At 49.3% G+C, this 25,979-nt stretch overlaps 2 protein-coding genes and 1 pseudogene across 2 annotated transcripts; 1 reads left to right on the top strand and 2 right to left on the bottom strand.

The window, feature by feature from the left end:
* The first annotated feature begins 5 nt into the window (after positions 1 to 5).
* On the top strand, positions 6 to 8,247 carry LOC104066237 (cis-aconitate decarboxylase). Its single transcript, XM_009568816.2, has 6 exons — positions 6 to 85; positions 684 to 738; positions 4,048 to 4,235; positions 4,409 to 4,501; positions 4,774 to 4,979; positions 6,101 to 8,247. The coding sequence occupies exons 1-6, from the start codon at positions 65 to 67 to the stop codon at positions 7,017 to 7,019; spliced, it is 1,482 nt and encodes a 493-aa protein (XP_009567111.1). The 5' UTR covers positions 6 to 64; the 3' UTR covers positions 7,020 to 8,247.
* Positions 8,248 to 12,510: 4,263 nt separating this feature from the next.
* On the bottom strand, positions 12,511 to 17,022 carry GLOD5 (glyoxalase domain containing 5). The gene is made up of 3 exons (XM_054075732.1): positions 15,495 to 17,022; positions 14,465 to 14,620; positions 12,511 to 14,288 (listed from the first exon to the last, which is right to left on the bottom strand). The coding sequence occupies exons 1-3, from the start codon at positions 15,630 to 15,632 to the stop codon at positions 14,136 to 14,138; spliced, it is 447 nt and encodes a 148-aa protein (XP_053931707.1). The 5' UTR covers positions 15,633 to 17,022; the 3' UTR covers positions 12,511 to 14,135.
* Positions 17,023 to 18,720: 1,698 nt separating this feature from the next.
* LOC104066248 (exocyst complex component 1-like) overlaps positions 18,721 to 25,979 on the bottom strand; it is a 29,979-nt pseudogene continuing 22,720 nt past the window's right edge.

Here is a 25,979-nt window from a genome sequence, read left to right as displayed (position 1 = left end):
CTCTCCCATCCCTCGAATAGAGCCAGGCAAAGCTGGGGAGGAAGCAGCAGTGGCAGCCACCAGCATGGTCTACTTAACCTTACAGGTAAACTACTATTTCATGTACAAAACCTCTTTGTCTCTAATCTTTCCTTTTTCACTTTAAGGAGGTAATATCTTTTTCTGGTCAATCTCTCCACTGGTCAAAGCTGTCGTGACATTAGCTGGGACCTGTGCCAATACTAACGAAATCAGATGATTTTCACAGGCACTTTGCTCGTAGTTACTAACCTGTTCCTTCCATGCCCTTTTATGTGTCCCAAACGTGTTTTGGACAGTGCCATGGCAGGGGGGTGCTGTTGTTGGGATGTGCCGTTGTGTGTTTTTATCTCCTCGTGCCCACCCTGAGCTGGTCCTGCTCACAGCCGTAAGAGGATTTTGTGGTAGGTCTGCAACAGCTGTGCTGCCCCTGCCACTGCTCTGCTTGGTTTCCCTGGTTGTTCTTGGCACCCCTGCTGGACTCAGCTTTGGAAAAGGCTTGCTTTTTTTTTTTTTTTCCCCCTTTAAATATGTAGTTACTTTTATCCGCTTGTTTGATCTGTGAGTGTCTTACAATGCTGTGTTGGACGCACAATCAGTAAAACGGCTCTGAAAAAGTTCAAGGAGCACAAGTGACAACTGCTCTTTCTCTCTCTTTACCCTAGAAATCCCAGAAGTTGTTGGCAAGCTCCCGGCAAGTTCACAAAACCGCTGCTCATGGTTCGTATCTCTCTGCAGAATGGCATTCCCGATCCTTTTTTACAGAGGATCCCAAAGTAACATGGCATTACTTTAAAAAATAAGCAATGGGATAAGACCCTTAGATTCTTGGAAGACAAAGCATGTTGAGGGTCTTGTGGTGATTGTCATCCACGGCTGGTAAAGAACAAAGAGAGAAGTAACAACTGGTAAAATCACTGATTGCTAGTCCTGTGCCCAAACAGAAACTTTAACTGATTCGGAACCAGGCTTTCCAGTTTCTTTAGTTTTGACCCTAAATGTAACGTATTTATATTGTAGCTGCCATCAGGTGGCTGAGATCCTTAACTCCTCCATTGCCATTACTTCTTTATCATATTAATTCTTTATTGCATACTCATTTATTGCATACACCTTTATCATTAATATTGCTCAAAGTGATTCATGGATTGCTCAGCATGCCTAACAGCCACTGTGCTATCTCCTCCAGCATCGCATGCCTGCAGCTTCTCTGCTTCAGACAAAATAAGCAGAAATTTGCTCTGTAGCCAGTCAGTCTATTAGGTTTGTCTATTAACTTATTTTAAAATATGTTACTAACACAATAAATGCAATACATGGTACTTCATAGAATCATACATCTGTTTGTGTGGAAGGGACCTCAAAGCCCATCCAGTTCCACCCCCTTCCATGGCCAGGGACACTTCCCTAGGGGTGGGTATTGACTCCTTTGGGGGGTCAATACAAGTGATCCCATTGTAGAATCACAGAATGGTTTGGGTTGGAAGGGACATGAAATCCCATCCAGTTCCACCTCCTGCCATGGCCAGGGACACCTCCCACTGGATCAGGGTGATCCAAGCCCCATCCAACCTGGCCTTGGACACCTCCAGGGATGGGGCAGCCACCACTGCTCTGGGCGACGTGGGCCAGGGCCTCCCTACTCTCACAGTAAAATAATTCTTCCTAAGATCTCATCTAAACTTTCTAATTTCTTCCTAATATCTATCTATTCTATCTACCCAATCTTCATGAACACTTGAATGCAAGAGAAATAATAATAACCCACACAGATCTATTTGCTCTCAGATAAGCTTATCAAAGTAATTTTCTTTAATTAAGTTCTGCAGCACAGCTGCTATTTGAGGAGGTGAAAAACCAGTGGAGCTATGAAATGCTTTTAACTGTGGGGTTAAAAAATAGCAGTGTCTACCAAAGTGAGAAAGAGCATTTGATGATCGGAAGGGAGCAATCAAAATTTTACGGGTGTCATGTGATTCAAGTACGAGTGCCAGGCTCTCCAAGAGAATTTGACTTCAGTGTTTCATTCTCCTGGAGGGCGTCAGTGCCTTCGTTGGTGTAGATGCTCCCAGAGTTCATGGAGAGGACACCGATTTTTGTCAGCAGAAGGTTTCCAAATTGCTGAGTGTTACGATTCCTATAGCCATGTATTTCAGAAAGCCGCTGCGAGGGGTGAGTTTTACTTCAGTGACTCACGGCAATAATGACATTCTCAGCTGTGTTTACAAGTGGTTTTTATACTCCTCGGCTCGAGGTGAGTCCAAAAACATTTGCAAGCAAACTGTGAGTCAGTAGGCATGACATTTAAGAATGAATACACGCTGGTGAAATTAGGGAATGGTCACTTTTTATAATTGGGATATTTTCTGTTTAAAAAATGAACTGTCATATGTACCTGCTGATTGTGATGTTTCCTGTAAGTTGTTGAAGCGAAGTATTTTTATTTTCTTGCTTCACTCATCTTGGCTTTTTCATGTGATTGCTTGCATTTGGACATCATTGCCTTCTTTTTTCGGTGTGCGTACCTTCCACGCTCATACAGACGTGTGTGTATGTACATGGATTGCAATCACGCAAATGTTACCCAGATGGAATGTTATAGTTTTTCCTCCTCTCATGTGAAGTGGGAGCTGCCCCATCCCTGGAGGTGTTCAAGCCAGTTTGGATGGGGCTTTGAGCAATCTGATCCAGTGGGAGGTATCCCCAATTGGAACTGGATGTACTTTTAGGTCCTTCCCAACCCAAACTATTCTATGATTCTATTATAATAGGTCACAATGATTAAAAGTCTATTCGTTATCTGTTTATCAAGACAAAGACATTTGTCACTGAAATTAAAGAGTACAACGGCCCCAAACTAAGTATTTCCTATGGAATTTTAACAAAGATTTGGAAATGGTGACTTTTAACCCCCAAAGTGCCAGTAGTTTGTGCCATCTGCCCACCTGCACTGTACAGATCATAAATACCGGCACTGATTTTGCCTTGGGATGCCTGCTATGTTGCTTCTTGTCTACCAGCAAAGGTGTTCTCAGAGACAGGAAAAACTTTCCTTCAAACATCAAGTTCAGGAAGATCTTCTGGTTTAATTCCCTTCGACCATAGCCTGAATCCTCTGAAATGCCGAGCTCCACTGTGGAAGAACACAAAAAGGAGAATATTTTTAAAGCAGTAGCATACTTTTGAGGACATTAGGCTGAAGAGCTTTGCTGGCTGAGTCAAGGGACCTCAGTGCCTTGTTGGGCCAAACTTCAGGATAAAACCAGGCTTTGGGTTTAGTTCAGCTTGCCAAAAAGTAATGGAAACTATAGGAAGCTTGGGTTTTTTTTTATGTGATCCACTCCAACAGGGCACCACTGGTGGTGTAGCAGGGAGCCTGCTTTGCCTTTTGTCCAGATTTTCAGAGTCCTCAGCACTGGAAGAACATGGAACTGTGGGTGTGAGTCCAGAGGAGGCCACGATGTGAGGGCTGGAGCACCTCCTGTATGAGGACAGGCTGAGAGAGTTGGGGTTGTTCAGCCTGGAGAAGAGAAGACTGCGGGGAGACTTTAGAGCAGCTTCCAGTCCTGAAAGGAGCTCCAGGAAAGATGGGGAAGGGCTCTGGATCAAGGACAGCAGGGACAGGATGAAGGGGAAGAACTTAGAGCTGCAAGAGGGGAGATTGAGATGAGATCTTAGGAAGAAACATTTTGCTGTGAGGGTGGAGAGGCCCTGGCCCAGGTTGCCCAGAACAGTGGTGGCTGCCCCATCCCTGGAGGGGTTGAAGGCCAGGTTGGATGGGGCTTTGATCCCCTTGAACTGGAACAAAGTCCCCATGGCAGGGACTTTGAGGTCCCTTCCAGCTGAAACCATTCCTTAATTCTGTGATTCTACAATGGGATCATTTGTATTGACCCCCCAAAATAGGCTGCTTGAAACCCAGGGTGGGGGGATGTGGCTGGGCCCTGAAACTGCTTAGTGAAGACTTGTGAGCTGTCAGCATGTGGCCCACATGTGTCCTTACTCCTCCCCTCTCTCTCGGTGCTGCAGTGGTGGCTAGGAGCTCTCCAGAGGAGACCGTGACTAGCAGCTTTGCCTCCTTCATCCACGCAGTTCGACCCGAACATTTGTCTAAGATAGTTCGTCACAGAAGCAAAAGGATGATCCTCGACAGCATCGGGGTTGGCCTCATGGGCAGCACAACGCATGTATTCGATCTCGCTCTGCAGTACTGCCGGGTAGGAACAGCCCCATCGTGCGGTGTAGTTATGTGGTCCTCACCTTGACACCACCATAACCAAGGCCTTGTCTGATGGCTGGTGTGGGACATCTGCCTCACACTAGTGTGTCTGGCATCACACTATCACTGTTTCACTCAGGGTCCTCATCTGAATGTCCCTCCCTCTCACAGGAGCTGTACTCTTCAGTCGCTGTGAGCTCTGTCTATGGCAAGCCAGGTATAAAGCTCTCACCAACACTGGCTGCTTTCACCAATGGAGTTGCGGTAAGCCAGGCTCTTCCAGGAGAAGCTCTGCTTTGCGATGCCTTCAAAGACACTATTTAGTATCGCAGGGTGCCTGGCAGGGGTCATGGGAGCCAAAAAGTCCTGGGGTCCTCTACAGTCTTGCACGTTGCTTTTAGAGGGACCAAACAGCTCCCATGGGGTGAGAGGGTGGATGTTATTATAGATGTAGCCTCAGCAATATCAGCAAGGACCCCTACAAACCACTCAGCATCCATCCCCCCACACCAGCACATCCTTATCTTCTTTTCCAGACCCACTCCATGGACTTTGATGACACTTGGCACCCTGCTACTCACCCGTCAGGGGCTGTTCTGCCAGCCCTCCTGGCAGCTTCCCAGATGATACCTCCAAGCACCAAACCCAATGGCATGGATTTCCTGCTGGCATTTAATGTGGGCCTAGAAGTGCAAGGAAGGCTCATGCATTTCTCCACTGAAGCTCACAACATTCCCAAAAGGTAAATCTACTTTTCTTCACTGAGTTGGAAGAGGGATGGTGAGTCTGTTAATGGGCCTACGAAGGGTTTCAAAATGTCAGTTTAAGTTCAGCTGAACTCAAGATCAGGGTAAAACCCTGTTGAGATACAAAGGCCAGTTGTGCTGGGGCTGATGAAGCACCACTTATTTTCATTTGGTGACCTTGCCTCAAAAATAATCTTCTAGAGGACTACCACTGAGTCAGTGGTGTCATCATCTAAACTAAACACGATAAGGGCATAAAAGCAGGCAGTGGCCTACAGCCATGCAGGCAGGTTAATTGTAGGTACAGCACCCAGCACAATCTCTGCATGTGCCAACTGCTGTTTGCCAAGCAGTGCCCTGATATGGTCCAAGAGACAGCATCAACCAGCTGTTCCCCATGGGCATGTTAGATGAGGCTGCCTTATTTGTCTGTGGCAAGAAAGGTTGGCTTTATGGACACTAGCCATGCCACTTACCCTAAGGGCAAACTAAAAATTCCTTTCTGGAGATGCTGAACTCACTGTTTTCACCAATGAAGTTTCAAATAAATGCATGTCACAGAATCATACAATCTTGGAATGGTTTGGGTTGGAAGGGATCTCAAAGCCCATCCAGTTCTACTCCCTGCCATGGGCAGGGACACCTCCCACTGCATCAGGTTGCTCCAAGCCCCATCCAACCTGGCCTTGAACACTTCCAGGGATGGGGCAGCCACCACTGCTCTGGACAAAACATTTCTCCCTAAGATCTCACATCAATGTCTCCTCTTGCAGCTCAAAACCATTCCCCCTCGTCCTGTGTCTGCCTTCTCTGATCAAGAGTCCCTCCCTACCTTTCCTGGAGCACCTTTCAGTCCTGGAAGGTGCTCTGAGGTCTCTCCAGAGCCTTCTCTTCTCTAGACTGAAAAATCCCAGTTCTCTGAGCCTGAAAATACTCAATTTTATATGGCTGACTATTGAGTTAGGTGAATCCCACCTGCACCAGAGCCATAAGGTGTTTCCACTGACTGGCTGGGCAGTTCATTTCCAGTCCCCTTGGGAGATCCGGTAGGTGAGGTGCTTGGGTGCTCCCTTTGCCAAGCAGGCAGGGATGTTCATATCTGCAATTTCCCCTTTAGGTTCCACCCTCCCTCAGTGGTTGGTACTATGGGCAGTGCTGCGGCCACTGCAAAACTCCTGTCTCTCAGCACAGCCCAGTGTGCACACGCTTTGGGCATCGCTGCATCGCTGGCAGGGGCGCCCATGGCAAACGCCGCCACCCAAGCCAAGCCATTGCATATTGGAAATGCCACTCGCCTGGGCTTTGAAGCAGCGCTGCTGGCTGCCCGAGGGATGGAGGCTAACCCCTTAATCCTGGATGATATCCCTGGTTGCTCTGGATTCAGTGCGTTCTACAGTGTCTATCAACCCAAACCACTGTCCACACCAAGTGACCATCATGAGTTCCTCTTGGAGAAGCAGGATATTGCTTTCAAGCGCTTCCCTGCCCATCTGGGGATGCACTGGGTGGTGGATGCTGCCTTGTCTGTCAGGAACCTCTTCATCAACTATGCAGGGTCTTTCTCCCCTTCTTTGATCCGCACCATTGTGCTGAAGATACCAGTGTCAAAGTATATCAATCGGCCTTTCCCGAGCTCTGAACACCAGGCAAGGCACTCCTTCCAATTCAATGCCTGTACAGCCTTGCTGGATGGTGAAGTGGGCCTCAGCTCCTTCACAGAGAGCAGCATCCACCGGCAGGAGCTGAGGGAGCTGCTGGACAAAGTGGTGGTGGAGCATCCTGAAGATAACATAGCCAACTTTGACAAGATGTATGGAGAAGTGGCACTGCTCCTGCACAGTGGGGATGTCCTGACAGGCAAGTGTGACACTTTCTATGGGCACTGGAGGAAGCCTCTGAGCAAAGAATCACTCTTGAAGAAGTTCTGCTCCAATGCCTCTCATGTGCTTCCAGAAGAGAAAATACAAACCATCATCACCATGGTGGACAACCTGGAGGACCTCTCAGACAGTTCCCAGCTGGCCTGCAACCTGTGAGGGAACAGCAAGTGGATTTTTTTTTAATAAGGGACTTGTCTGGGTGAAAATCTTATTCCTTTCTCCACTGGTGCTTTACTATTCATTTCCAATGACAGGAAAGTCTCCCACTCCTTGAAGTCAAAGTAGGCGCTTTAATACCAAAGAGGATCACAAGGCAGGAGGTGCATCTGTGTCAGTAATCAGTACACAGACTCAATTTCAGCCCACAATCAATGCTGTCTGAGTGGCTGAAAGGCCACTACTGGTATAAAACATCTCGCATGGAAATCTATGAGGATCCTGGGTGTCACTTGGAAGCTGGTTCCCCAGAAGGAAACATGTCTAGGTGCTTTTTAAAGCTGCAAAGTTTTTGGTGCAGAACACTGAGTCTGGGAAGAATTGGAAGCTCAGCTGCAAAATGTGTGCTTTTCTTAGTGCTCTACTGGACACTCGTCGGATCGTGGTTGGCCTGATGAAAAATCTCTCGGTTACTGTGACCGGCTCTGCCTGCAAAATTCCCAGTAAAAGCTTCACATTTCTCCAGTACTTGGGAAGCGCTTGTCACTTCTCCATGTACAAGAGGTGGTTCAAGGACCCTTAAAATGTCTGTTCTGAAGGAAAGGCAATTTGTAGGTGAGGAATCCAACATCTGGTCCTACATCTCCTTCAAGGTGATCCCTGTCGATCCTAGGGCTGTGCCACATCATCCCTCTTGGCTTTGCGTAGAATAAGGTACCTATTCTGAGCTGGCTCAAACAGAGGTAGTCTCTACAGTCCATGCAGGGATGGGCACCTCTGGATGGTGACTTGGGCATATACATGCTATGATTCACATTGGGAAACTCCTGCTCCTCTCCCCTGAGAGGAGGGAAAGCTTATTGAGATTCAGTTCTCGACTCATCATTGCAGCTGGGATGAAACCAGTACTTGTGCCCCTTAGTAGCCGTTTAGTGAAAGGCTTTGTTACCTTGCATTGTTTCTGAGAAGTGAGAAGGATAACTACGCAGTATCCCTTTGTCCATCAAACAAGCACTGTGCCTGCTGATCCAAAGGATTCCTTTCCAATATGATGATGATCTAGGTACAGAACCTGTTGTAGAAGTGAGGATTGCCTTCTGAAGGGGGACCAAGATGGGACTGGACGGTCAAAAGGAATGTGGGCCTGTTCCCTTTTAGCTTGCAGGCAGAGAACTGCCTGGCCAGAGGGAATCTCTTTGCCCACCTGTTAGCCCACTCTCTCAGTCTATCTAGCATATTCACGCTGAATCTTTATGAATAAAGAACTGAAGTAAATCCATTTTCTGCATAAACATTTAATGTTGTATTATGTAGACCATCAGGTTTTCAGTTTAACCTGAACATATGAAATACAGAGGCTTTTCCAATAACTGTGGAACACAGTAGAGGATAGGACAGGGACAGCTAGAAGCCTGGCCTGCGATGAATGATTTCTCCAGAGACATATATTTACTTTAAGTCCTGGAGGCTGGTTCTCCTGTTGAGAACAAGAGCTATTAGACATCAAAGCCTGGCTGTGGTTAAAAACAATCTCTCAACAAAGAGAAGTTACCTGGCGTCTCTCCATTAAGCAACAGATTTCAAATACTTGCTAATTTTCCATGACAAGCTTCTGGTTTCCTTTCATTCAAGGCAGGTGTGAGATGACCAAACCCATCATTCCAAGTTTCACAGCCCAATGAACCAGAAACCCACAGATCCAGTGACTTCCAAGTCAGCCATTAACTCAATATTTATCAAGGAAATCAATACGTGTGACAGAACTGAGATGGGCTCTAGTGGAGGGAACAATGCATCTCGGTGGATTATCGATGATTTCAGAGTCTTAGCATTTGTCCCAACATTCCTATTTCCGTGCCTTCTACACCATGACACGGTGATGCCATGTAGCAGTAAAACTGAGCAGAAGAGGAGGGAACCAGCACCTAATGGTACTGGAATAGAGGAAAAAGAGCTTTTCAGTTGGGTTTCAGGCTGTATTTTGTTCCTGAGATCCAGAACCCCTTCCAAACCTCATTCACATCTCAGTGTCCCATCAGATGCAACCCCGACACCTTTAGGCAGACAATGTGTAAAATCAGGAAGGGAAGGCACAGGAAGTCTGGTGGGTTCAGCTTTCTGTTTACTGAGCTCTTTATCAGCTGAATCAGTAAGTGGGTTTTCCAGAAAAATCTAGGAGCTAAAGGCATACCTGAGATTTATTTCATTTGTGTATTTCATGGAATCATAGAATGGTTTGGGTTGGAAGGGACCTTACAGGTCATAAAGTTCAATCTCCCTGCCATGGGCAGGGACACCTCCCACTGGATCAGGGGCTCCAAGACCCATCCAACCTGGCCTGGAACACCTCCAGGGATGGGGCAGCCACCACTGCTCTGGGCAACCCAGGCCAGGGCCTCCCCACCCTCACAGCAAAACATTTCTTCCTAACATCTCATTTCAGTCTCCCCTCTTGCAGCTCTAAGTTCTTCCCCTTCATCCTGTCCCCATTCTCCCTGATCCAGAGCCCCTCCCTGGCTTTCCTGGAGCCCCTTTCAGCTCTGGAAGCTGCTCCAAGGTCTCCCCACAGCCTTCTCTTCTCCAGGCTGAACAACCCCAACTCTCTCAGCCTGTCCTCATAGCAGAGGTGCTCCAGCCCTCAGATAATTTTTCTCCTCCAAAAGCCTCGGACCCTGAAAACACATCCAATATCCCAGCCCAGGAAAGTGTCTAGCTTACTATTTCTGGTTTCAAAAGTGTCGTGTCCTTAACTAATTAGGACGGCCAAGCCATTGACAAGGGAAAAAAGGTCTTTAAAGTGCCAAGTTAAAATATGACATTTGAAAATTATAGAGCAGCTTGTGTGAAATTGAGGGCATCCAGCAATTAAAGTGGTCCCACCGAAGTCCCTAACTTTCCCTCAGGCTTACTAAGAAAAGAACTATTGTCTTTTTTTTCTACTGATGTTCCAAGATAAATGACATTTAAAATTATGAAAAGGAAATGATCCTCCACAAACATATTTACAGTGGCAAGTTCAGTGAATGAAAGGACACTTGCAGTGCAGAGCCCAGCAGAATCCGTGCTAGCAATCAATCAATAACTATAAACTCACATCAGAAATGAATAGGGCTCTGCTGGCACAGCACTTGGCCAGAGAGAAGTCCTGGCTGGTAGAAAGTAAAGGAAAGCTGAGGCAGAGCTGGTGGGAGCAGGCGGCCACCAGCCCTCTCCCATGGGCAGGACCCACTCATGGGCAGAACTTACCCATGGGCACTGTCCCTCTCCTGTGTGCAGGACCTACCCTTGGGCAGGATCCACCCGTGGACACTGTCCCTCTCCAGTGGACAGGAACCACATGTCGGTAGGATCCACCTATGGTCACCATCCATCTCCCTTGGGCAGGACACATCTATAGCAGGATTCAGCTGTGGGCAGGGTCCCTCTCCCATGGGCTGCACCCGAGCTTAGCAGGACCCATGTGCAGGCAGAACCCACCTATGGGCACTGTCTCTCTCCATGGGAATTGTCTGTCTCCCATGGGCACCGTCCCTCTCCCAGTGGCAGGATCCACCCATGGGCAGTGTTCCTCTCCAGTGGGCACTGTCCCAATGATGTGGGCACCATCCCTCTCTTGTGTCAGCACCCTCCCCCGTGTCAGGAACCATCCGTGGTCACTGTCCCTGTCCCATGGTCACCTTCCCTCTCCCGTGGCCACCATCTCTCTCCGTGGGCACCATCCCTCTCCTGTGGGCAGCATTCTTCTCCCATCGTCACTGCCCATTCCAAGGTCACTGCCCCTCTCCATGGTCACTGCCCCTATTCCACGGTCTCTGCCCCTCTCCCACGGTTCCTGCCCCTCTCCCATGGTCCCTGTCCCTCTCCCACAGTTCCTGTCCCCCTCCCATGTTTCTTGCCCCTCTTCCACGGTCCCTGCCCCTCTCCCATGGTTCCTGTCCCTCTCCCACTGTCCCTGCCCCTCTCCCATGTTCCCTGCCCCTCTCCCACGGTCCCTGCCCCTCTCCCATGGTCCCTGTCCCTCTCCCACAGTTCCTGTCCCCCTCCCATGTTTCTTGCCCCTCTCCCACGGTCCCTGCCCCTCTCCCATGGTTCCTGTCCCTCTCCCACGGTCCCTGCCCCTCTCCCATGGTTCCTGTCCCTCTCCCACTGTCCCTGCCCCTCTCCCATGTTCCCTGCCCCTCTCCCACGGTCCCTGCCCCTCTCCCATGGTTCCTGTCCCTCTCCATGGTCACTGCCCCTCTCCCATGGTTCCTGTCCCTCTCCCACTGTCCCTGCCCCTCTCCCATGTTCCCTGCCCCTCTCCCACGGTCCCTGCCCCTCTCCCATGGTTCCTGTCCCTCTCCATGGTCACTGCCCCTCTCCCATGGTTCCTGTCCCTCTCCCACGGTCCCTGCCCCTCTCCCATGGTTCCTGTCCCTCTCCCACGGTATCTGCCCCTCTCCCATGGTTCCTGTCCCTCTACCATGTCAGGACCCCCTCGCGGGTTCCGGGCCGGACTGGCCGCGGCCGCTCAGCACCCTGGACAGCAGCCCGCAGGGGCTCCGGCCTCCTCTCCCGGGGCTCCTCCCTGGTCCCTCCCTGAAGTTCCTCCTTAGGGTTCCTCCTCGGGGTCCTTCCTTAGTGTCTCTCCCTGGGGTCCGTCCTGGAGTCCTCCCTGCGGTGTCTCCTTGAGGTTCCTCCTGGGGTCCCTCCCTGGGATCCTTCCTTGAGATCCCTCCTTGGGGTCCTTCCCTGGTGTCTCTCCCTGGCTTCTCTCCATGGAGTCCCTCCTTAGGGTCCCTCCTTAGTGTTTCTCCCTGGGTACCCTCCCTGGTGTCTCTCCCTGGGATTTGCCCCTGGGGTCACTCCTTGGGGACCCCTCCCTTGGGCCCTGTCCCAGGGTCCCTTCACAAAGTTGAAGGTTCTGAGCTGCCTGTTCCTTTGTCTCATGACAACCTTTGCCTTTAGTTACCACAAATGGTTCAACTTGGGCTGAAAGGAGCTTTCATCCCTTACAAGAACCACCCGCTCAACCATCTGGAGCACTGGAGTTTTTAGGGCTTTCTGCAACATGGAGAATTTTGGACTTCTCAGGAAACGCCAGCAGGAAAAAAAAAATAGTACAACTCAGCGATTATTTCAGTTTTAAAGAAGATATTGACTGGAGAGGTCAGAAGAGTCCTCACTCCCTTTCCGTGTCTGTAACATTGCTACCTCAGTGTGGCCCACTGGGGAACTGCTCTCCCTGAAAACCCCCAAGTCCTTCCTTATTGTTTTATGCTTTTTATATAATTGAAGAAATGGTTGTTTTATATATATATATATATATATATATATATATGGAATTAAGGTAATAACAAAACTTAGGACAGTCCTAAAAGTAACTGAATGCCATCAGTCACGGTCACAGTGGATTCTGCTGCAGTAGACCCCACTCCAACTCTGCTGACACACTTTTCTCCTTAAAGGGATGAGCCCAGCCCCTCCTCACTCCATGCAGGCAGCTCCTTACTAGTGCTCCTGGACTGATTTTGGACACCTTTTCTGAGCAGAGGAAGGCAAGAGTGGTGGTCTTCCTCTCTCTGGTCCAGAGAGTCTCCCAAGCTCTGGACCTCTGGACACACTGAAGTGGAAGAAGGTGATTCTGTCCCAGTTCTGGAGTCCTCAGCACAGGAAGGACATGGAGCTGTTGGAGCAAGCTCAGAGGAGCCCATGGAGATGATGCGAGGGCTGGAGCACCTTCTATATGAGGACAGGCTGAGAGAGTTGGGGTTATTTAGCCTGGAGAAGAGAAGGCTGTGGGGAGATCTTAGAGCAGCTTCCAGGACTGAAAGAGGCTCGGGGAAAGCTGGGGAGGGGCTCTGGATGAGGGAGTGCAGGGTGAGGATGAGGGGGAATGGTTTTCTACTGCAAGAGGGGAGACTGAGATGAGATCTTAGGAAGAACTGTTTTACTGTGAGGGTGGGGAGGCCCTGGCCCAGGATGCCCAGAGCAGTGGTGGCTGCCCCAACCATCTGAGGTGTTCCAGGCCAGGTTGGATGGGGCTTGGAGCCCCTGATCCAGTGGGAGGTGTCCCTGCCCACAGCAGGGGTTTGGACTGGATGGGTTTGAGATGCCTTCCTAGCCGAACTATTTGATGATTCTATATTGCCATGGGAGGGCCAAGTCTGCACAGAGGCTTCTGTTCCAAAAAGGAATGACTGAGATTACCAGTCCACAGGAATGTGTCACAAATAGGGATGGAAAGGAGAAGCAACTCCAAAGTTGCATCCTTCCTCAGCAGTTGGGCTGTGCAGGCCAGGCACTTCTAGCTGGTGCAAGGGCCAAAGCAAAGCCCACTGGCTGCCTCGTTGGGAAAGGAGGACAACCGGGTTGGGCTTCAAGGAGAAGTCAATATTTTCTGCCTGATGCCAGCGTCTTCTTAGCACTTTATTTTCCTCTCATCCCTGCATGAATCTCAGTGAACTCACTGACTGTGGACACTCTCCTCCCCTCCATGCAGCCATCTAATCTCTGCTTTTTACCATCCTGGAACCCTATAATGATTCATGCAGAGCTGAGAACGAGGCATAGAGCCTCAGCAGTGCTTTGTGTGCCAGACACTGAGCCCAGTTTCCGGGCAGGAAGAGGGTTTCAATAGTCACAGCTGGATTTAAACAACTGGCTTGGTGTGAAAACCACCAGTGCCTGCCTGCTTGAGTCAATCCAAGCAGGCAGATGGAGAAGGGAATCAAGAATCTTCAGCTGTGTAGAAGTAACTATTAAGGGGAGAGGAATGACAGGTTCTTTGTGTTCAGGTCAGTGTAGAAATGAGGCACTTCAACTGCAGCAGAAAAAGGTGTGAGATGTTAGGAGAAATATCCCAACAAGAGTAGTGCAGCAGTAGCAGGGCAGGTCTTCCAACAAGGTCATGAAGTTTCCACTGATGGTGATTCATAGAAGTAGGATTCGCATCCTGGGGTGAGACCTGAGCAGGCTGCCTTGAGGAAGCTCTCACAGTCCATTCAGCCCTCATTTATGGCTGGAATTTGAGACTTTTACTACCTTTGCAAAATAACAGCTTGAAACTGACACTGGCCATCCAAAGCCTGGCTGCTGCATCCTTTCTCCTGCTGGGACACAGAGTATGGGTTGTGGTTAGGGCTGCCCTCCGCTGGCTGCAGTTCCATCTGCGTTGTACCTGGAAACCTCGATCAGATTCTCATCAGGGTCTCGGAAGTAGATGGATGTTATTGGACCCACAGCACCAGTTCTGGCCACAGGACCTTCTTCAATGGTCACCCCACAGGCCTGGGAAGATACATAAGGGCAGGGTTTTAATGCTTAAGGTAGTCTTATTAGGGGATTGTGCACTCTTCCCCCCAACCTTGAAAACATGAGCTGTCGGATGAGACAATTCTGACATTCCCCAAAATACAGACACTGAATTTTTGCTCCAACTTCATGCCTCCTTACACTGTCCTCACCATCAGATGGTCCAGCAGCTGGTCCAAGGGCACCTGTGTGATAAGGCAGATATCTGCAGAGCCGGGGATTGGGTGCCGAGCCTTGGGTTCAAACTCTTTCCCAGCTTCATGCAGGTTAAACTTCTGGTTGCCGAAATGTAAAGCTTTACGATTTCCCTGTCCCCAAAGACAAGAATCAAAATGCAGTGGGGCTTATTGGGCTGGAAACCTTCAGCATCCACTCACTTGTGTTGTTCTAAAAGTCGTGGAGACCTGGCTGTAGTTCTGCTAGCTCTGGGATCTTGCTGTAACAACCGAGGACAAGAACTGGCCACTGTGAGCTCCCATGATATCTCTGGAAATGTGGAGTATCCCACAGTGGGACCAAAGAAGAGGTGATGGGAATAGGGTGAGGAAAGATGTTTTGTCTCGGGGAGACTTCTGCAGCCTCCTAGGGAAGCTGCATCCTCAGACCCTGTGGATATGCAGGACACTGACTGGCCACCCTGAAGAACAAACTGAAACTCACTCTAGCCTTGGGATGTGAGTGCAACTGCTTTTAAGGGACCTGGTGGAGCAGAAGAGAAGGACATAAGTTTGGAAATTAAAAAGGTGCAGTATGTACATCCAAAACAGCCCAAGTGGCCTGAAGCTTGAGCAGGAGATGAGTTGGAGCTGCTCTGAAAGTGTTAATCACCTTTTCCTCTCTTTGCCAATGAAAATATCAAACCAAGAGCCTGTCAGCCATCTATAGAGGATGTATGGGCTTGAGGGTTCTCCTCCTTCAGTCCTAGAAATTGTTTTTTGAAGAACCTTTCTGTCTTTTTGTCTGTTTGACTCCTTCTGCAGCATGGTTTGGACTTTCCCTCTGACTCAGCTTGACTCTGTTGAAGATCAGAGCTTGATGGCCTGCAGCTTATGCTGGTCTTACCATCCCCACTCCAAGGATATGACCCAGAGACCTTATCACAGATCCACAAGGACCAGCAACAGGCCCAGAACTGCAGTTCCAGCTTCCCTAGACCTGAGAGGACCCCATACTTCATGTTACCTTGAAAGTCACCACCTCCATGCCCAGGACTTTGGAATAAAAGGTCACAGTGTCCTCAATACTCTTCACAGTCAACACAAGGTGGTCCAGACGCTGGATGAAACATGGGGGTAGATTCATATGCTCCTTCCAGGACATCTCAGGGCTGGGAACCAGCAAGCAAAACAACAGAAGATGAAGGTTTGGAGTGCCCAGCTGCTCAGGGAAATGGTCCAGGTAGCTGTGAATGGAGCTCAAAAATGGTTTTCTTTTGGCCTGTAGGTGGCACAAGTACAGAAGAAATAAATTCTCCTCCCTAGAAAGGCCTCAGACTTCAGCTTTCTTTCTCTGATGGGACTGATGTCAGAGCCTCTGGCTGGGGGGACTAAATGGCTGACCTCTCTGAGGGCTGGTGTCACCAAGATGCTGAGCTCCCAGTGCACAAAACCCTGTGTGCTGCAAGGATGGACCATGCGTGCGATCCTTCCCTCCACCCCTCCGGTGCCCTCCCAACCTCCTTCATGTTCAAGTGCAGACACTGATCCAGGTGGTATGAAGACAAACCAGGCCCTGGCAGTGCAGTAGGAAATGCCGAGGGAAGAACATTTCTGGGAGAAGGGGACACCGGGGCTGAAGCAGCTGCTTGCTGTCCCCATGAAAAACTGCTGCATCACTTTCTTGCAGGAACAGCAAGGAATCCCTTTTAGTGCCTATATAATGTAGCTATAAGACACAGACCATGAGGAGTGACTGTGTCCTTGACAAGCACCAAGAGGACGGGAACTCACCACCAGCATGGCTGCACTGTGGAACTCAGCCCAACAGACGAACGGTCAAGGGCTCTGGGATGGCAACGTGGTGGTTTGGCAGGGAAAATTGGATTTAGACAAATTGAGAGTGCTGTAAATATTTCAGTGACTCACTTCTCATGTTTCTGCTCCACTTCATCCCCAACTGCACCAGAGCAGGACCACTCTACATCCTTCTTTGATGACCCAGTGACCCTCTGACAATCCCTGAACCCCTGATCATCAACACCCCATCCCTGAAGATGTTGAAGGCCAGGTTGCAACCTGATCCAGTGGGAGGTGTCCCTGCCCATGGCAGGGGGAATTGGAACTGGATGGGCTTTGAGGAGGAAGGCAAGAGCTGTGGGAGTGAGCCTGGAGGATGCCACGAAGATGATCTGAGGGCTGAAGAACCTCTCTTATAAGGCCAGGCTAAGAGAGTTGGGGTTGTGCAGCCCGGAGAAGAGAAGGCTGTGGGGAGACCTCCAGGAAAGCTGGGGAGGGGCTCTGGATCAGGGAGTGCAGGGAGAGGACAGGGGAGAACATTTTTCAGCTGAAAGAGGGGAGATTGAGATGAGATCTTAGGGAGGAATGTTTTGCTGTGAGGGTGGGGAGGCCCTGGCCCAGGTTTCCCAGAGCAGGGGTGGCTGCCCCATCCCTGGAGGGGTTCAAGGCCAGGTTGGATGGGGCTTGGAGCCCCTGATCCAGTGAGAGGGGTTTGGGACTGGAAGGGCTCTTAGGTTCCTTTCAACCCAAATCATTCTGTGAGTCTCTGAATTGCCTATTAAGGAGAGATTTCAAAGCCCCACTGACACAGGAGCAAAGTCAGGATAAAACCAGGCACTGTTGCCTTGGGGCATCTGCTCACCCCAGTCAGGGGAGCCTGCTTGGAGCAGGACGCCCTCATTCCTGAGCCTGAGCTGCAGCATGGCCTGGGCTTAGGAAGCTTTCCAGGGTGCTCCCAAGTTGCAGAGCCCTCGTGTCACAGCCCGCAGCTCCCACCTCCTGCCTCTCAAAGCCCACCAATACAGCTCTCCCCTTCCACACGAGCCCTTCAGAAAACAACTGAGAGGGAATCACACTGCAAATATTGGCTGATTTACCTACAAAAGAGGATGAACACTTGAGCAAGCCGGTGCCGAGTGGTTACCTTATGGCCGACCGTCCTCTTCCTGCTGCCTGGAGTCAACCTGTGCGAGCAGCAACGTCACAGGAGAATGGTGGGGGAAGGCAGTGAGATTAGGAACAGGAGCTCTGCGCATTGCTCCCCGCAGAGGCGTACCTTGACCCAAAGGACCTGGAAGTCAGCTACACTGAGTAGCTTGAAAAATCCTAGAAAAAAAGTCTGGATATTTTATCCCCATTTCTTTCTGTTACACAGCACCTACAGCTCATCCACATTTTATGAGTCGGAGCTTTTGGTGCTCCCAGGAACAGCAAGTGTCTCCCAGGGCAATAAGGTGTCAGCGCGTTGCACGGGAGATCTTGGAGGCAAATCATAGAATCATTTTGTTGGAAAAGACCTTTGAGATCATTTTGTCCAACTGTCCCTGTCCACTACTAAACCAGATCCCTGAGTGCCTCGCCTGCCTGTCTTTTATATCCCCGTAGGGATGGGGACTCCATCACTGCCCTGGGCAGCCGTGCCAGTGCCCGAGAACCCTTTCAAGAAAGAAAATTTCCCTAATATCCCATCTGAACCTCCCCTGGCACAACTTGAGGCCATTTCCTCTTGTCCTATCACTTGTTACCTGGGAGAAGAGACCAGCACCCACCTCACTCTAACCTTCTTTCAGGTCTCCCCTCAGCCTCCTTGAGGCTAAAGAAACCCTGTTCCCCAGCCCCTTCCCTTCACTGGATGCGCTCCAGCCCCTCAATTTCTTTCCTGTACCGAGGGGCCCAAAACTGAACCCAGGATTCAAGGTGTGGCCTCAATAACGCTAAGGCCAGGGGAATGACTCCTCCCCTGTTCCTGCGGGACACACCATGGCTGATCCAAGCCAGAACACTGTTGGTCTTCTGGGCCACTGCTTACTTGTGTTCAGCCACTGTCGACCAACAGCCCCAGATCCTTTTCCAGGAGGCATCTTTTCAGCCACTTTTCCCTAAGCCTGAAGCACTGCATAGGGTTGTTTTGACCCAAGTGCAAGACCAGCACTTGGCCTTGTTGAATATTGAGGGCACCAAATGGCCTTAATAGCCCTTACCAGCCTCATCTGGGTGCTTACACCTACATCCATGGGCTCTGGAGTATATTTAAGCTCTTCTCAGGGTATTCATTCTGTACCTGAGTTTTGACGTAGAGGTGCTGATCTCCAACCAGGAGAACAATCAGGTGTACCTTTACCTGGCCTATAACCCTATTGGTCTGGTCTTCAGCTTGTAAACTTGTATCATGGTCCTTGACCCTGTGTCATCACTATTTACATGTTTGTTGTTTTTTTCAGAGAGAAGTTTATAATGGACAGCACGTTAATCCTGTGATTGTCATCACAAAATACAGAAGACATGTTTCCAACAAAAAAGTCTATTAGCAAGCTGTGATCTCAACATAGAAAATGCTTCATAAGAAAACAGAGAATTGGCAACTCCTTGACAGAGCAGCGTGGATCTTTAGAAATGAAGTGTTTGCTCCACTCTAGTTCGCAGGCAAGTAAATCCTTCCCTATCTAAAAGCAATAAAACTGTTTATGAACTTTCATCTGTTTGTACCAAAGGGCTGGCAGAGCAACAGTGCATGTTCTGATACCTGGATATAGTAACACTACACGTATCCCCGTGTTTCAGCACAAGTTCACTGTGAAATCTGAGAGCAGATAAAAAAGAAAAAGTTAACGGAGAGAAGACACCTTTCACTGTTCAACTACACTGAGAAGTGACCTGCTGAAAAGGTACAACACCAGCACTTGCTTTGGCAGAAACCTGAGGCTTGGGAAGGGGTTTCTACTAGCTGTGTAATGGTCTTTTGGAGCAGGGAAGCTGAGGTTCATGTCCAAGAACTGTTTGCCCAAGGGAGATCTAGCCTAAGACCAACAAGTTGGAGGCTCTTTAGCATTAAGTTCAGGATGGGACCCCCATATGTAAGACTTCAGCTTGGGAAGGGGTTTGAGTTTAGCTCCTTAAAGGCATAGCTGCAGACAAGGGTCCTTAGCTGCTCCCAGCAGACATCCAGAGAGTTGTCTTTATACACTGGACAGAGTGATGGAGTTGAAGTAGCTCAGCAAGTCCTCCACAGTGAAGTCCATGGCAATCCCTGATCCTGCATAACAGCGTTGGATCAGATCCTCAAACTCTTGGTACTGGCATATGAACTCCTGCTCTATAGCGTGCCACACCACCTGCAGAAAAACAGACCACCAGCTCTCTTAATCAGCGTGTGACAGCTACAACTGCTCAGCAGTCCTGAACTGCATAACATCATGGTATTGAAGCTGAGGAGGGACTCTTGATTAGGGAGCACAGGTATAGGATGAGGGGAATGGTTTTGAGCTGAAAGAGCAGAGATTGAGATGAGATCTTGGGAAGAACTGTTTTGCTGTGAGGGTGGGGAGGCTCTGGCCCAGGTTGCCCAGAGCAGTGGTGGCTGCCCCATCCCTGGAGGGGCTCACGGCCAGGTTGGATGGGGCTTGGAGCCCCTGATCCAGTGGGAGATGTCCCTGCCCATGTCAGGGGTGGTAACTGTATGGGCTTTAATGTCCCTTCCAATGCAAACCATTCTCTGATTCTATGACATCCAGATCCTGCTCCAATTACCGGCAAAAGGTTTTCCTCTGCAGAGAGATACTTGTGGATTTTTCTGTAGAGGGTCTCAAGGGCTCATTTTACTTCCTTGCCAGGGTATTTCTCAATGACTTTCCTCAGCTCTTGCTTGCTGTACGCTAGATGAAAGATGACCTCTTCTTCTTTCACCCCTTGAGCCTAAACCATTCTATGATCAGGGCTGAAAACCGACCACTTTCCTCAGTTTCCATTTCTAATTAAGTGAAAATCATAGGGGATCTGAAGTATTGGAGATTGTGTACCCTACAGGAACCCTGGACCTGGTATCCCACAGGGAATAGCCACTTCCTTCGATCTGCTGTCTACCCTCCTCTTCATACAGTCCATGTGCTGTCTTGGATATTTTCAATGCAATTTTGCTGTGAAGAAATACCCTAAATCCTCAGAATTTTCAAAGGGAAAGATGGTCTGAAGTAGATAAGCGGTTTTCAAAAAAGGAAATGGGCTCCTACATTATTTAGGCCACTTTGCATCTTCTCTTGATGTCAGTGAATTGTGCTCAAGCCAGAAGAGCTCTGTGCTGCACTAGAGAAGGCCATGTGAGGACTCCAGGGATCCCTGAGCAGTGTGCAATTCAAGCACCCTCATATGTTACTCATTTTGCTTTTGCTGTGAGCAGCGAAATTATTCTTTCCTGCACAGAGGAAGGATTTGAAGCCATTAACATAGCCAGGCTGCAGGTAGCATGAGACACCAAGCTGATATTCCAGTCAAACCTACAAGGTGTTTGACAGCAAAGACTGGAAACAAATTGAAAGTAACAAGCCCTATGAATAATTCAAGCTGATCTCATTCTGTGAGACATTTTAGGTCAGCATGAGGAGAGGAGCAGATGAGGAAGGGTCTCGGGAGTAGCCATCATCTCTGGGAGGAAGGGGGATGTCTGTTGGAGTTAGCAAAGCCAGATGCTCTTAGCTCAGTTAACGAAGTGGCCACTTGGGAAGCATGAAGCTGCGTTAGACTTATTAGTCCAGGCAGTCGTGCAAAAAGGAACAATCATATGCCAGACACAGGCACGCAATCTGGAGTGGGGGCCTGAACGGGTCCTCACAGTGCTGCGTGGAGGTCGCAGGGTACCAGCACCTGATGCTGCCAAGCCTTGTTTCTTGCTGGGGGTGCGCTGCGTGGTGAAACCCAGCAGCAAGCAGTCACGGGAGGTGTGAGAACACTAGAAATCACAGACTCATCAGGTTGGAAGAGACCTCTGAGATAGAGTCCAACCATACCTATCTGCCACTAAACCATACCCTTAAGTACCTTGTCTACCTTTCTTTTAAATACCTTTAGGAATGGGGAGTCAACCACCTCCCTGGAAACGTGACAATACACTAATATAACCCAGACTGGATATGGGAAGGGGGGATTTGAACACTAGTTAATTCCTAATTGTGGGAAGCACAGTTGCCTTTTGAGAACCAGACAAACTCAGTTTATCCTGTACTCACATTGAGAGTCTCCAGTGGCTGGCCCAGGTATTTGACGACATATTTCTCCATGTGCTCACTATACCTTTGCTTGGCTTCTCTTTTCTTGGCCTCCAGGCAGTGGATTTTCTTTTGGCACAGGAAGCAGTGAATGTGGTAAAAATTTTCCATCATGACCATATCTGCGTTCACCTTCAGATATGCTGAGGACAGACTATTGACTTAAAAGAAAGGAACAAATCAAATATGGACAGAAGACTCTGGAGGTGGCGTCAGGAGGGACATGAGATGCAGATGCAGTTAGTCTTTGGTTACCAGTGGAGAGTTTAACCAAGAGCTCAGATGAGCATCATGGAATCTTAGAATCACTAAGGTGGGAAAAGGCCTCTCAACTGATCCAATCCAACCATCAGCCCAGCCCCACCACGCCTGCTAAACCATGTCCTGAAGTGCCATGGCCACATGGTTTTTGAACCCCTCCAGGGATGGACACTCCACTACTGCCTTGGGCAGCCTCTGCCAGGGCTTCACCACCCCTCTGGTAAAGACATTCTCCCTAATCTCCAATTCGAAACTTCCCTAGCACAATGTGAGGCCATTTCCTCTTGTCCTATCATTTGTTATTTGGGAGCAGAGCCCAGCACCCACCTCACCACAATCTCCTTTCTGGGAGCTGCAGAGAGCGATGAGATCTCCCCTCAGCCTCCTTTTTCTCCAGACTAAACAGACCCAGGTCCCTCAGCTGCTTCTCTCTTCAACCACCTTGCCTTGCAGAGTGTTGAGGTCATGACATTTAGCAACTATTTACCCAAAAGGGTGCAGAGACATCCAAGCCCAGCCCTGTTCGAATCCGATTTTGACCTGGGTGCCAGAGCAGCACAGAACACGCTCAGCCTGCTGAGTGAAAGCATGGCTCACCACACTGCCAGCCACTTGCCAGCTGGTCTGGAGAGGGTGAGAGCTTGAGGAGCTCATTGTGCACGCAGAACAGAGGGGTCCTTCTCACATGTGGTAGTAAACATGTCATTAAGGTGTTTCAGTTGAACCATCTGACTTCTTCCAGTACCAGAGGGATTAACTATCTGTAAAGCAAATGCTGATCCCTGTTCATTAGCTTCATTTGCTCTCTCACCTACTTTGCGGAGAACGTGGCTGGAGCCTGGAGGGTGCTGCACCCATGGCTTTATAAGCTGCTCTTCAGTGGGTCACCCCAGTCTCATCTACACCACCTTGTGACCTGTGGTTCATGAGCTTGGAGCTGTCACTTCTGCAGCCCACCATGGCCCCTCCAGGCAGGGTCTCTCCACTGGCAAACAGTTGTGACAACTCCACTGGCACCAGCTGGGACAACACAGGGATATACTAAAAGATACCTGCCTTGCTCTCCCAACCCCTCTCTCCCTACCAATATGCCTTGCTGTTGTGGGGGGAGTTGCTCTTTGGCTGCCACTGCTCCGAAGACCTCTTATAAGATCTTATAAGATCTTATAAGGCTGTGGGGAGACCTTAGAGCAGCTTCCAGTGCTGAAAGGGTCTCCAGCAAAGCTGGGGAGAAGCTCTGGATCAGGGAGGGCAGGGACAGGAAGAGGGGGAACAGTTTAAAGCTGCAAGAGGAGAGATTGAGATGAGATCTTAGGGAGAAATGTTTTGCTGTGAGGGTGGGGAGGCCCTGGCCCGGGTTGCCCAGAGCAGTGGTGGCTGCCTCATCCCTGGAGGGGTTCAGGGCCAGGCTGGATGGGACTTGGAGCCCCTGATCCAGTGGGAGGTGTCCCTGCCCATGGCAGGGGATGGAACTGGATGGGCTTTGAGGTCCCTTCCAACCCAAACCATTCTGTAATTCTATGATTGCAGTGTTTTTACGCTGATCTTTTTTGTAAGATTTCTGCTCCATGGGATATTTTCACTTTATGACATTTGTAGAATCATAGAATCACTAGGCTGGAAAAGATCTCTTAGATCATCTAGTCCAACCACGTCTACTAAGGAAATAAAACTGGTCAAAACATAGAACTCTCCATGAAACATAACCCTTCCTTTCTGAACCACACAAAAGCATAGTCAACGTGCTGGGGAGAGGCAGAACTAGGAGGCTCTGCTTGGTCCTCTGGAGATGCCATGGTCTCTCCTCTCTTAGTGGCAGATGCTTGAAAGAATGAATAGAAGGGAAATTATCAACTACCTGCCCTCCTTCAGAGAGAAAAACTCGATATCTGGGTTTCATTCTGCTGCTTCATATTGGAGGTCTTGGCACAGGTTGCCCAGGGAAATGGTGGCTGCCCCATCCCTGGAGGGGTTCAAGGCCAGGTTGGATGGGGCTTGGAGCCTCTGATCCAGTGGCAGTTGTCCCTGTCCATGGCAGGGGTTGGAACTGGAAGGACTTTGAGGCCCCTTCCAACATAAACCATCCTATGATTCTGCGGGGTCCCGTGTTTAACAGTTAGAGACCCTGTGATTTTGCTGGACCTACCAATTAAGTTCAATTTAATTGTCTTCTGTCATTAGGAGGTCTTAAGCTTCTGCACCCCTGACACCTCTGACAGTTGCTAGAGGACGAGAGCCTAGGAGAGCTCAAATGTCCGTTAGAGGTAAGCAGCCACTCCACCATACCTTCTGAAGCTTGTATCAAGCTGGAGGGAGGACTGGTTAATGGGACTGGAGAAGACACAGTGCTCACACTTACCTCCCACACTTGCAGGGCTGCAGTGTCTCGGCCCAGCTGGAAGAACTTCTCAATGAACTGCTGCTCTGCAGTGCAAATGGGTTGCAGCTCTCTCAGCACCTGTTCCAACATCTGTTTAGAAGCCATTAGGCTTGTTAGAAAAACCTCCTAGCACGCACTGAGGACACCTGAGTAGGTGTTTATGTCCATCTGAATTGATATCTAAGACAGCTCAGCAGCGCAGAACATCTCTGCTTCTGCTCCAGGTACACAGACTAGAGAAGGGACAATGAGATGGGTTGAAGCAATGGCACAGCCCCTATGGGACATGTGAACTCTTGGAAAAACCTCAGCTCCTTACCTTGACAGTGTCACCTTTGTCCCATGTGTCCTCCTGGCCTTCTCTGTTCCTAGAGACACTCCATCGAGATTGCTGCCTGGTCCCCATCTGCTTCTCTAAGCTTACCTGAAGATCTGCACGGAATGTTGGTATGTGATTAGGTATCTCCATACCTCTTGGCCTCTACAGTTCCTTTGATAATTTTAACAGATTTAAATTATGATTTTCATGCTAGATCATATGCATGGATTGGTCTTTTCCTGTTGGATCCAGATACGGGGGGATGCAGATTTTGCTCTCATTTTCTATCTGCCTTCTCACCACCTGCCAGAAGGGCAAGGGCGAGGATTCTGCCCCCTCTACGCTGTTCTCGTGAGACCTCACCAGATGCCCTGCATTAAGTTCTGGAGTCCTCAGCACAGGAAGGACATGGAGCTGTTGGAGCGAGTCTAGAGGAGGCCACAGAGATGATCCTGTATGAGGACAGGCTGAGAGAGTTGGGGTTGTTCACCCTGGAGAAGAGAAGGCTCCAAGGAGATCTTACAGCAGTTTCCAGTCCTGAAAGGAGCTCCAGGAAAGCTGGAGAGGGGATCTTGATCAGGGATAGCAGGGACAGTTTAGAGCTGCAAGAGAGGAGATTGAGATGAGCTCTTAGGGAGAAATGTTTTGCTGTGAGGGTGGGGAGGCCCTGGCCCAGGTTGCCCAGAGCAGTGGTGGCTGCCCCATCCCTGGAGGGGTTCAAGGCCAGGTTGGATGAGGCTTGGAGCCCGTGATCCAGTGGGAGGTGTCCCTGCCCATGGCAGTGGTGTGGAACTGGATGGGCTCTGAGGTCCCTTCCAACCCAAACCATTCCATGATTCTATGATGTGGTTCTCTTTTTCATTATTGTTGTTTTGGGTTTTTTTTTGGTGGTGGGTTTTTTGGCTTTTTTTTTTTAAGTTTCCCCATCTGTGATGCTCACTCCTTTGCTATTTAATGCTTAATACCAACTTTTGAGGTCTGGGGAGGGAAAAATCCTACGTCATAAGAGCATAAATTGGCAGAAATGCCTGCAAGACTTTCAGGAACAAGGTTTGTTGCTTAGATTTGATGTTAAATCCCCATAAAGCAATATCCAGATGGGGAGGAGCTTAGCTTTTTTTTTTTCAAAAACTATTCTTTAAAAATTCCAAACATTCACCTGAAAATTAATACACTTTTCAAACATTAACAGTTTTTACCACACTGGGTGCCTGGCTTGAGCAGAAAGCGGAAAGTGTCTTTGATGTGCATTACAGAAATATTCACTGAAAGAAATCAATAGGGAAACATCTCTTTGTCTTCTAATTAATTCTAACAATTGCTATCATTCCGCTAACCCCAGAGGTGCCAGGTGAGTCACGCCAGCTCTCCACTTCTCATACCAGCAAAATATCCTCCTTCAAGCCACTACCTGTAGGGTGTTTACCTTTGGAAAGGCTTTATCACATGCCCTACATGCCGAGCCAGAGTGAGCGATGGCAGCCAGTCCTGCTC

Source organism: Cuculus canorus, chromosome 10 (genome assembly GCF_017976375.1).
Source record: "Cuculus canorus isolate bCucCan1 chromosome 10, bCucCan1.pri, whole genome shotgun sequence".
Classification (NCBI taxonomy): Eukaryota; Metazoa; Chordata; class Aves; order Cuculiformes; family Cuculidae; genus Cuculus; species Cuculus canorus.
Note: the sequence above shows the minus strand (reverse complement) of the source record. Positions and strands in the feature narration are given on the sequence as shown.

What these genes read in the sequence shown, in the direction of transcription:
- LOC104066237 (XM_009568816.2), top strand. Translation starts at nt 65, where the DNA reads ATGGTCTACTTAACCTTACAG. An exon ending in TGGTCTACTTAACCTTACAG is followed by an intron (nt 86 to 683) that starts GTAAACTACTAT and finishes TCTTTACCCTAG; the next exon opens with AAATCCCAGAAGTTGTTGGC. An exon ending in TCACAAAACCGCTGCTCATG is followed by an intron (nt 739 to 4,047) that starts GTTCGTATCTCT and finishes TCGGTGCTGCAG; the next exon opens with TGGTGGCTAGGAGCTCTCCA.
- GLOD5 (XM_054075732.1), bottom strand. Translation starts at nt 15,632, where the DNA reads ATGTCCTGGAAGGAGCATATGAATCTACCCCCATGTTTCATCCAGCGT. An exon ending in TGGAGGTGGTGACTTTCAAG is followed by an intron (nt 14,621 to 15,494) that starts GTAACATGAAGT and finishes CTTTGGGGACAG; the next exon opens with GGAAATCGTAAAGCTTTACA. An exon ending in AGCTGCTGGACCATCTGATG is followed by an intron (nt 14,289 to 14,464) that starts GTGAGGACAGTG and finishes GTATCTTCCCAG; the next exon opens with GCCTGTGGGGTGACCATTGA.